Source organism: Gastrolobium bilobum, unplaced genomic scaffold (assembly GCF_033153095.1).
Source record: "Gastrolobium bilobum isolate Gb01-03AN ecotype WA unplaced genomic scaffold, APGP_CSIRO_Gbil_v1 utg22184, whole genome shotgun sequence".
NCBI classification, from domain to species: Eukaryota; Viridiplantae; Streptophyta; class Magnoliopsida; order Fabales; family Fabaceae; genus Gastrolobium; species Gastrolobium bilobum.
In genome coordinates this window covers 80162-92591 of record NW_026899915.1, presented here as the reverse complement: position 1 = coordinate 92591, position 12430 = coordinate 80162, and the positions used below count along the sequence as shown (strand labels likewise).

At 34.1% G+C, this 12430-nt stretch overlaps 2 protein-coding genes across 2 annotated transcripts; both read left to right on the top strand.

Annotated features, from left to right (window-relative positions):
• The first annotated feature begins 3956 nt into the window (after positions 1–3956).
• LOC133294195 (cysteine-rich receptor-like protein kinase 25) lies at positions 3957–4481 on the top strand. Its single transcript, XM_061492840.1, has one exon. It carries the CDS (start codon positions 3957–3959, stop codon positions 4479–4481), a length of 525 nt encoding a protein of 174 aa, XP_061348824.1.
• A 2635-nt stretch (positions 4482–7116) lies between these two features.
• LOC133294194 (cysteine-rich receptor-like protein kinase 25) lies at positions 7117–11087 on the top strand. Its single transcript, XM_061492838.1, has 6 exons — positions 7117–7303; positions 9234–9355; positions 9427–9637; positions 9876–9972; positions 10139–10289; positions 11058–11087. Exons 1-6 carry the CDS (start codon positions 7117–7119, stop codon positions 11085–11087), a joined length of 798 nt encoding a protein of 265 aa, XP_061348822.1.
• Positions 11088–12430: the final 1343 nt, after the last annotated feature.

Below are 12430 nucleotides of genomic sequence, written 5' to 3'. Positions count from 1 at the left end.
TTGATAATTTCAAAATTTCATATGTATATGGCTTGATTTCTTACAATGCAAGTAATTGTCTATTTGTGATTGATTTTGCTTATTGTTATTAAATACTAGGAGCGATTTAAGTGGAGGAATAGAGAGAAAACAACCATTGGATTAAGCCTAGGTGTTGCTAGTAGCTTGTGATGGATACTTTGTTACAAGAAAGATTTGATAGGAAGCTACTGCAGGTAAGCTTTTGGACCTTGGGATTTATCTCGCGCATGTTCCACCATGCTCTAAAGGAGAAATGGTGTATGTGGTATATGTAATTGCATAGATTTGATATAATGCATTGGATATATGTATGTGTATGCTATGTATTTACACTTGGTATGTATCAAAGATATTTCCTTGTGTAATTCATAAAGTATAGGTTCTCTGACCAGTAAAATTTATTGTTATTGCGGCATAAGCATTCTGGAGGAATGTTTGGATGAGCATTATTTTCATAGCATGGATATGTATATTTGTATCATATGATTTATTGTTTTTATGCTGAAGTGAACTTAGGGGTGGAAGAATCTTCAAAAGCCCCTAAGTTACTTAGATATATATGTATATCTCACCCCACGTTACGAGAATTTCATGTACAGGTACTGACGGTGCAGGAGTATCACAGGGTACGAGACATGGCTAGCTTGCCATGATATTGCATGAATGTGGGATTTATTTTGATGTATATATTTATATCTCACATATCATATATGTATTTTGGAGAGTATAGGAGATGTCCATACCTCTTTTGATTATGATTATGGATATTCGTTGAGCCATATGTATAGGTTATTTCACTTATGTGTCTTTTGTTACTATTGATGCATGGAGGAGGGACTTAGCCTATGATCAAGTTATTGGACATCTTTCATGTTATTAATGCATGTAAAAGACTTTGATAATATGTTTTGCATTAGGTAAGTTCTCATTTATGTAGTCTGTGGATATTTATGTATTTTGATACAATTATGATGAAAGGGCTTTATGCCTATTGGATAGACTGAGATGATGTCAGTATTTATTGAACTGTTTATCAGGTTGAGATATCATGTGGGAATTATCCCTAAATGTCCGGAAAACAAACAGAGCTCTGTCCGTTTTGTTTGGACGATGTTGGTAGGAGATTATCACCTTGTATGATTAACTATCTGCGTTGTCATGTGAAGCCATGTTGTTTATGGAAACTTCTTGGTGGTATAATAAGTTTAACCGAGATTAGATGTTTTGGCAATTTATATGAGTTATAATTACAATTTGAATTGTTTATAAATACGAAAAGTTGTTTTAAGCAGTAAAAGTTAATTATTTGAAAATAAGAAAAATTATTCGTGTTTTAATCAACTATTGTGATTGTAACTAGTCTTAATATCATACGTAATGGTAATAAACCGGTTATAGGATGGCAAGTTACACCTTTGGCCTTCTTGCCAGACTTGCCTTCGATCGGTTCCCTACGTGGAAAATTCTTCTCATTACTATGGGGTTCAATGGCTTATCGTTAGCCTGAGAATCAACCCCTTCCATACTGGCAGGTAGGTATAATTAACATTTTTTTATTTGGTTATGAAAAATCAGTCGAATGTTGAATCAATGAATGCAATTACAGGTGTGTGTGTTTCTCTGTGTGTGTATGGGAGGCAATAGCACAACATGGCTGACAATAGGGTAATTTTGTCCCTAAAAAATTACAAATTATTCTTATGGGATGAGATTTGTAAAATACCACGATATTTTAAGTTGGTATTTTTTTCATAAAAATAAATTCCAAGAATCTGATTTTTGGAAAAAAAATAATTTAATCCTCATACCAAATATGAGTAAATAGAATTTTTAATATCAATTTTTTTGAAAATCTAAAAAAAAATCTTCTACCAAACACTCTATATATATATATGATTAGTTCTTGAAATTTCTAATTAATTGAGTGACAGTGATGTAATACTCAATATTTTTATTTTTATTTTATGTTTTTACGTCATTTTCGAGGTTAGGTCTGTTATGATCTAACAGTTAAAATTAGTATAAAGTCCACGTTAAAAGTTTAATGTGAGAAGGAAAACCGGGAAATGTCAGAAGCGTATTCAAATTTCCATTTTCACAGAGCAGACGACAGTCCAGCAGGCGATTCTACTAGATCTCTGCATCACATCTAAAAAACGAGGCAGAGAGAGGTTATGTGCAATAATTAAGTATAAAAATAATGTATTTTTCTCTGCATCAGCCATCACATCCCAATTTAATGTATTTTTTCTTTTTAATTAAAAAACAAAGGGATAATGGTCCTTTGCAAAAATAATAAAAATAGGAAAAATATTTCTATATGCCACACTCACTTGTAAATAAGTGGGTTTCAATTAGTGATGTTAACGGGTCGAGTCGGGCCGAGCTTTGGTCTTAAAAGGTTAAGTCTGTGTTTAAATGTGTCAGCCTGATCAAATCTGTTATCTGTTATGAATATGATTATCGGCATATGGCCTAACTTATTCACACAAAATGGAAGACAATTATCGGCATGTGGCCTAACTTATTTACAAAAAAAGGAAGACTTATTTAGCCTGTTTAAAAAAAATAAGACAACAAAAATTCATCCAAGCAAAATGTACAATCAACAACACTAGTAATTTCATAAATATTCATAAATTCAATATATATCAAAATAACATAATATAGAACAAAATCATTCAAAAAGTTTGTTTAACCAATAAAATTGGATGAAATGTATTGAGGAGAGAGAGAGAGGATTATTACAAGTAGTATAAAAATATAAAATAAAAATATAAAATAAAAATAAAAATTAATATACCTTGCCAGCTTGAGAGGCTCTACGGCCGAGCTTTTGCAGTGAAGTCTGAGGCCTTTTTATTAAACGAGCTTTTATACAAGTTCAAGTCTGGTTCCAACAACCAATTTTAGGCATACAAGCTTAGGCCTTAACGAGCCGAGCTAAAGGTCCTTGGTTCGTTTATCACCCCTAGTTTCAATGTGCCAAATAAATATTTTGTGGCAAATATAAAAATATTAAAACTCATAATAAATAATAAAAATATGTAAAAACTCACCAAAACGACGTAGTTTCATTAAAATGACACAAAGTTGTGTCATTTAAAAAAAATTTATTTGTTTTACGGATTACAGTCTCTTGTCGCATAATTTGGCTTGACATTAAAATAATTGTGAAAAAGAGAGAGACAGGTAATAGCTTCTACGTTACCTGCGCAGTGCGTATATCATTAGGCAGGACTTGACGATCGGTGCCCTTCACTTAACATAAGTTATATTCTCAATATTTTAGGAAAATGAGCCGAAAAGTTTAGGGAATAAATTGAACAAAAGTTCAACAAAATCATATAACAGAATTACTATTTACTTTATTTAGAATATTAATTAAAAGTGGAATAGCACTCTAATACATTTAAGTTCACCGTTTTAGCCTAATTTCAAAAATAAAAAATGAGTTTAATAAAAACAATAAGAGTAAATAAATTTCCTTGATTTCTTTGTCCTTCTTTGTTCTTACCATTATGTCATCCAAATCCAAACACACTATACGAGTAGGTAAAGCCATCCTAATTCAAAATCAACACATATCCATGTTTAGTATGTGTGTCAATATTTTTCTTTTGTGTTACACGTCTTTAATATTATGATTTGATCTTAAAATTTCTATTCAGTTGATTAAAATGATAACGATACGAGTAGGAAAAAGAGACTAAAAATGGAGACAATGATATTTTCTTTAGTTTTATATCATTTTAGGTATGGTCAAAAGGTGCTTGGTTGTCGTTTCAAACTTCATTTCTAAACTGAGGAGACTAGTCCTTGGCGGTTGTTCTCGCTAAGTTTCCATTCATAGAGATTGAGGAATGCATAGAGTTCGATCATTTTATACGCTGCGAAATCCAAGCTAATGTGGAGCAACAAAATATTGATAAAACATGCATCTTTTCAACAATCATGTTATCCCTTCTCTACTCTTTTCTCTATTAGGAATTGTATTATTTACCTTGGCAGTTCCCGTTTACAACGATAATTACTGCCCAAACACCGTAACTTATCAATCCAGCATTACATTCCAAAGTAATCTCAAGATTCTCCTCTCAGATCTCACTTCCAACGCCTCCCAAGGCCGCGACGGCTACTACCTGACAAACATAGGCTTGGCGACCATAAACGTCGCCAGTGGCATCTTCCTCTGCCGCGGCAACGTCTCCTCTGCCACCTGTCAGGAGTGTGTCACCGCCGCAGCCACAGAGATAGAACGTCGCTGCCACAACCAGACACAGTCCATAATATGGTACGATGAGTGCACGTTGGGTTACACAAACAGGTACTTCAACCCTGTCAGCATCGTCCCAAGAGTGAACTTGTGGGATGACAAGAACATCACCACCTCGGATTTGAAAAGCTTCAACCAAACGTTGTTCAGCTTGTTGAACAGTTTGGCTAAAGAAGCTGTGTAACACCCCGTATATATCCGGTAATGTTATCATAATATCGTATTAAGCTGCGCTTAATTAAAAATGCGGAATTACTTTTTTTTTTTCAATTACGATGCCATTAACATTACCAACTTGCTTAATAATCAATTAATAAAACATCGCTTGTATGTAATTGCAATAAAACAGCTAACTGAAATATCTCAAAACATAGATAATAAAAGTGTGGCTCTAGTCAAGGAACTACAACATCGTAGACCGGACCATCTATTAGTTATACAACTCCAAATCAAAAGCACTAACATAAAGTGTCATGGACAATCCCCATGCTCACTCAAATAAGGCAACATGCCCAACATCAGTCTCAACAACAACATATCATAAATAGCGGAAAACATAAACAGCATCCAAATCCAGTCATGCTAACATAAAGCAGTAAAACATAATCAGCTAAGCTCCGGCCTCCTGCCGCCTGAGGCATCAGTACCCATACTACCTGATCCTGAAATAAGCATTCCCCAACGTGGGGTAAGATCTCTAATCTAGAAATCTCAGTAAGTCAGTGAGTCCTCAAGGATCTTCCACCCCAAGCTCACTTACATGTGCAATATAAGTTCAAAAGCAGTTTATCATTTATCATTTCTAAAACAATGCAATGCAGCAGATAATCATGTCATGTGTGTCAATACTAATCTACTGGCCAGAAACAGTGCAGGTATACGTCTATCACCTACACACCGTGCAAGTACCACTTGCATTCACCCCGGTACACCGTCTTGTATGGCGCTACATACTCAGGCTTCCCGTCAAGATGAAACAACACATGTATATTAAAAGCCATTACATGTAAAGTTCAATCAACATATCAAATATCCAAAAGCATGTACACAACATGCATAAACCATACCCCCATGGGACATGGTGGAACCACAACATGGCTAAACCGAGGACACGAAAGCTTACCTTGCAAGCTAACTCCAAAAGCCAAGAGTCCACAGCTCAAAGTCCAAACACAGCAGATTCACAATTTGTTATGGACCAACAATACATCAACAACATGCACCACAAGCATAAAATATTAAGACAACGCCTTTTCATTACGTTTTCAAGTCTTAAAGCTTCTAACAAAGCCACAAGCCCTTAATCCCATGATTCTGGCTTAGTCCATTAAATACAGAAGTTCAACTTCATCAATCTAGGGTCCACAAACCCCCAATAGCCTACTGTACACACAGCACAGCTACTGTTCTACGAAATCCCAGAATATCCGGATATTCCTCGGGACCATATCCAGATATGCGATATCCGGATATCTCACTGGACATATCCGGATATGCAATATCCGGATATCCAGAATCCCATATCCGGATATCTATTATCCAGATATCCCAAAACCCCATATCCGAATACACATATCCGGATATCATATCCGGATATCCCATATCTGGATATTCCACGGGCCGATATCCGGATATTTCATGACAGAATGCAGTTTCTGCATTTTCGTGAAGATATCCTTCCAAGGTTGGGTTTTTACCGATTTTAAACACCTAAACATGCATTTCTAGGTGTGTTCAACATTACCCCACAACAAGTTATCATCTTTTGACCTTAACATGCATCAAGCTTTCATTTTTAAGCATTAAACTCAAGATCAAAGGTTGGTATACATACCAAAGGCTTAAAACAGAGAAGGAGATGCTCTTGGAGCTCAACACAACCCCTCAAGTCTGACTCAAGAAAGATGCACGAAAATGGCTTCACAAGGGTTGGTTCTTCTCACCAAAGGTCACCACTTGGACCTCCAAAATGCCATAACTATGGCTTTCAGCAACCACACCACCCAAAACCAGCACTCTCACCCACACACATAGGATGGAAACTCAGAATACACCCTCACACTTCCTCACCATGCATGTTCTTAAGTGTAAACAAGCTCAAAGAGGGAAGAAATCAAGTAAAGGTGACAACTTGAGTTCAAAAATGGTGAAAGGAGGCAATGGAACAGTAAACCACCCTCAGCCCACCAAGTGCCTCACGTAGGAATTCTGGTATGCCTAGGGTTATGTGCTAAAATGCATATATATAGCCACTTAGCCATAAAACACACAGTATTAACTTTAATTGCTATGCTTAGCATTTTAATCCCAAACTTTGGATTATGAAACTACATAATTTTCTAAGATTTATCATATTTTTCTTATAATTTCTGAGCACTTTTCCGGTACGCGCTTTTCCAAGCCAGTACCGGTTTCCAGCACCAGTTCTCATTATCTGGACTTGAAACTCGTTTTGAAAGTCCTACATATTATTCTAGTAATTATCATGCACTTACATTAATTTTCCGGGATACTTTTTCGGCACGCATTTATACCGACTAGCAGAACCGGTATCTGCACTTTTCTTCCGAAAAGCGACTTTCAGCATTATTACTCACTAACTATAATTATTAAAGCCTCATAATAATTATTAGAGTCAATTATGGAATCATTTCCTATTTTCTCATAATTTATTAATTAAATACCTTAATTAACGGTGCGGGTTCTTACAAGCTGCGAGTTCCCAGCTTGTGAAGAAATTCGCCACCGGAGAAACAGAGTTCAAGGGGTCATCGAGGCATAACAGAGTGTATGGGCTAGCACAATGCGCTCCCAGCGTGATGAATGATCAGTGTGAGGAGTGTTTGCAAAATGCAATCGGAACTCTTACTATGTGTTGTGGGGGGAAACAGGGTGCGAGAGCTATGCTAGCATGGTGTAATATTAGATACGATCTGTACAAGTTTTATTATACAACTGAAACATCAGCAGCACCGCCCCTGGTTCCTTCTCATCCTCCTCCTTCAGGTACTTTTTTTAACCAATATTTAGGTCATCATCGATATATGCTACAATAATGTTAGCACTCTCTTTTCCTTTTTTGGTAATTAAAAGTTTAGGTGGGGAAAAATATTGGTTCCCTAAGGGAAAGATCCCAAATTTTTTGAGAATTTCTGAAATGAATTACAGATCATTCATCAACAAAGTGCTCAAATCGGTGAACAGAATTTAAACTAATACCCTTGTAGGGAATGAGCGTAGTCCTTAACCAATTATGCCTAACCTAGTTGGCGTCTTTGTCTTTTTATCACCTCCTTCACAAGGAAAGTTCGAAGACAGTGCGCATGACTAATATATATATATATATATATATATATATATATATACATACATATATATATACATACATATATATATATAGGGTCGGGATCATTTTACACCAGTGTAAGTTACATTATCAATCTTGTCCGTTGATCGCACTTATATCTAAGGGCTTAAATTTTTTAGTAATGTGAGCCATTGGATATAAGTGGATCAATGATCAAGATTGAGTGTAAGACTTCTAATTCTTACACCGGTGAAAGATTCGTTTACAATTTTTTTTTACAAATTACACTGAGTATGATACACTCTTGATTAGTGTATGTATAACACCCCGTATGCACCTGGTGTATTAACATACATATGATATTAAGCGCAACATGTTCAACTTAATTAATGCAGAAGCCAACTGAATAAATTTTCTCTTTTTTTCTTATGTATTGCAAACTTTTTCACTTCTACGGCCAAAATAAAACGGACAATATTTCCTCTGTATTTTGGACCATTGGGGATAATTCCTACCAAGATAATTTCTACCTGATTGACCATTTAATATAATCCAGGCATCCACCATAGGCTATCTCATAATCATAATAGATCTCTCAAAATAATATCCGTAGAGTTACTTATTTGATTACAGTATGACCGGTCAGACATAGTGTAGTTTGTAAAAAGCTTGTAAATCTTCCCCTATATATATAGAGAAAGATAGGATCTTTTGACACCAGTGTCAAATTTGAAATTTGACGCCTCATCTGAAAGTCATTAGATCAAAAAAATCAATGACTCTGATTTGTAAGCTTGTGACACATTGTTCTTTTTTTATCTAATGACTCTCAGATGAGGAGTCAAATTTCAAATTTGGCACTAGTGTCAAATGATCCTACCTTATATATATATATATATATATATATATATATATATATATTTATATATATGGGGGAAATTATATTTACAAATTGTTTGTTTATAAACTACATTATGTCTGACCGGTCATACACTAATTAAGAATGTATGACCGATTATATTTAGTGTAATTTATAAAAAAAAATTATAAATGAATCCTTCCCAATATACATGTGCCATCTTTCATGACCACAAAATTCTTCTAACATGACCTTAATAAATACCTATTCATATGAAATAAAGTAAGGTCAATACTAATCAATGTCAGTAGCGTAAGTAAAAAATATTGAACTGCATTTTAGTTAAATCAAATTTTTTGTGATGGAGCTTAATTAACTTTATAAGATTATAGATTGAAACTTGAGTGTCCAAAAAAGAGCTTTTCTGATTGATAATTAACAATAATATAGTTTATAAATAGATATAGAATATTAGCATTTTTTATTTTTTAATTATTAAAGCTTGAATTTTTTTCTCTACAATTATTTATGCAGGAAAGAAGAAAATTGGACCTCGAAAAATTGTCTTGATTGCTGTCCTTGTTGCCATTTCGATAATTCTGTTGTGTTTCGTCTGCTATTTTCTACTGAGAAGATCAAGGAAAAATTATAAGACTCTTCTAAGGGAAAATTGTTAGTAATTTGAAATGAAAACTCAAATCCTTTCTCAACTCTTGATTTAGAAGGTTAATTTGGTGATTTTTGGCTTGCCTAACTTGATGTTGCTGCAGTTGGGGATGAAAGTGGCACAATACAGTCGCTACAGTTCAATTTGGCCACAATTGAGGCTGCCACAAATAAGTTTTCCTATGAAAACAAAATAGGAAAACGTGGATTTGGAGAGGTTTACGAGGTGATGAAATGTAATGAAAAATGAATATGTATGTTTGTTTCTCATACTTAACTGATTGGTTATAATTTCAGGGTGTTCTTTTAGATGGACGAGAAATAGCTGTAAAAAAACTCTCGCAAAGTTCACGACAAGGTGTAGTAGAATTCAAGAATGAGGTTTTGTTAATAGCAAAACTTCAACACAGAAATCTTGTAACATTATTAGGATTTTGCTTGGAAGAACAGGAGAAAATGCTTATTTATGAATTTGTGCCCAATAAAAGTCTTGATTACTTTTTATTCGGTAAATAATTTCTATTCTCACCTTTATTTATTGTTAAATTTTAAAATTTATGTGTTGATATATAAATTTTCACTTTTCTTACTTGAGTGGATTTTGACATTTATAGACCCTCACAAGAGCAATCCATTGAGTTGATACAAAATTATTGAAGGAATTGCACGTGGAATTATTTATTTACATGAGCATTCACGATTAAAAGTAATACATCGTGATCTCAAACCTAGTAATGTGTTGTTAGATAACAACATGAATCCAAAAAACTCAGATTTTGGCATGGCAAGGATGGTTGCTATAGATCAAGATCAAGGAAATACTAATAGAGTTGTTGGAACATTGTAAGTATTTTTGAATCTTTATTCTTTTCAAATCTTGTTCTCCTTAATTTCTTCATTTCTTCAGTTGTTGGAACATCGTGCTTGAATCCATTTTAAATGTGGTTTTAGATTTATTGTTGTCAAATACGTTCTATACACAATTTCTAATGTTGATATTTTTATATAGTGGTTATATGTCTCCAGAATATATAAAGTATGGGCAATTTTCAGAAAAGTCTGATATCTTTAGCTTTGGAGTCATAGTTTTGGAGGTCATTATTGCTAAAAGGAATGCCCATCCTCTTGTATCATCAGATGATGATAGCCTCCTAGCTTATGTGAGTATTTATTTCTTTCTTTCAATAGTAGAATACTTTCATATTAGTTGTTGAGACATATAGTCCCACATTGGTTAGATGTGCAACTAATGTAGCCTTTATAAGGCCTTGGGCACTCCCACCCTCAGAGCTAGCTTTTGGGGTGGTGTATCCCAAGGTTCTTTACATGATATCAGAGCTTGAGCCCTCACCGCCTCCCACATCAAAGTGGAATTAAAATAAAAAAGGACAAAAGGTAAACCAAAAATTGGGCCTGTGCAATTCCACGCTTCTAGCCCAAAGGGCTCTTGCGTGAGGGGACGTGTTGAGATATATAGTCTCACATTGGTTAGATGTGCAACTAATGTGGCCTTTATAAGGTCTTGAGCACTCTCACCCTCAGAGCTAGCTTTTGGGACGGTGTATCCAAAGGTTCTTTACATTATTATTTTTGTTTTATATTTTTTATACTACTTGTAATAGTTCTCTCTTTCTCCTCAATCCATTTCACCCCATTTTATTGGTTAAATAGTTTTTGAATGATTTTATTTTATATTATGCTGTTTGGATATACATTGAATTTTTGTTGTCTTATTTTTTAGAAACAGACTAAACCAGACTTTTATTTTTTTATAAATAAGACAGGCCACATGTCGATAATTATATTTATAACAAGTAACAGACTTGACAGACTTAACCCTTTAAAACCAAATCTCGGCTCTGCTCGTTAACATCCGCTCTACATTATCAATCGATGTCTTGGAACTCATTTAATTTGTTCTTTTGTAGTATCGCTCACTCTCCTTTTGTGCAAACTGAGATAGAATAATCCTTAATATGTATGACCTTCTCTCTTGATCTTAAACCTTGCTTGGTAAACCTTATGATTGCATTGAGTTTTCACAATGGAATAAGAATTAATAGAATGATTTGAAATTATTATTTGAAACACAAAATATATGTACGGGTAACTTGTTATTTAACAAAAGTGGACTTAGATTAACCCATGGACTACCTTGCTTAATTGATTGATATTTCAAGAATTCGGGTTGAGTTTAAAAAAGGGGAACAAATGGGAAGTAAGCAAAATTTTTAGAAATTAAAAACAATTAGTATTTTAGGAACTTATAGATTAACGAGAAATAATTGAAAATTTTCTAACATCAAAGTAGTGTTTTACACTATTTTATTTTAAAGAATTAAAAAAACTCCCAAGAAATATTGTTAAGCGTTCTTTTGTAGCCTCAAATCAGCGTACATTTCAGAAAGCTAGAAAAAGAACACGTAGGATCTACAAATGAAGGCTTGCATTTTGCCGGGAAGATGAAAATTAAAACTGACGCAGAATTGTTCGACCCATAAACATGATAGTCTTCAATTTTGTGTTTTGAATACAAATTCAAGATTCAGAAGTGTATGGAAAAATTCAAGTTTCCCTAAGATTTTCCTTAATTTTCTCTTACGTATATAGATATGTTACCCAATTGTCCATTTTCATGCCCATTGTCATTTTCTATATTGTTGTTGATGCTAAAAATTCATGTGAGTGATGAAGTGTCACAGTCACATGAAGTGTAAGTGGAGTTCATATGAGTAAAAGATCCGTGAAATTGTTGTTAAAGATTTTGAGTTAAAAGAGGTCCCAAGTGGGAATGGAAAAATTGATATATCCTCTGTATGGATAACGAACCAGTTCAAAAAAAAAAAATGTGGTCTCAGTTCACTGTAGTAGTTTGTCATTTTATCCACTGAAGAAGGTATCATTACTTCAATGTATATATTTTTGAAGTAAAGTAACATTAAAAATTTCGGGATTGATTGAGAACGGAATTGAAGGAAGATAGAGGAAGGGAAAGGGAGCTTTATAATAAGGACTGCCAAATGTCAAGGCCTCTTATTACTGGGCTAAGTTGAAGGCTAACGATCCACAAATTAGTAAATTTGGGCAAATGTAAAGTTTAAAAGAGCAAGAAGCAAAGACATCGGAGTTGAAACTAGTTATTCTATTAGTATACCACTAACAGAATAAAAAAGAATAGGCAGAAGCTTCCGTTCTTTGTCATTATATGTCATACATATTCTATGGTCAAACAACAGCTGCGCAAGTGTTTCGCGTGTCATAGAAATTTTATTCTTTCACCATCAAGCATTCCACAAGTCTC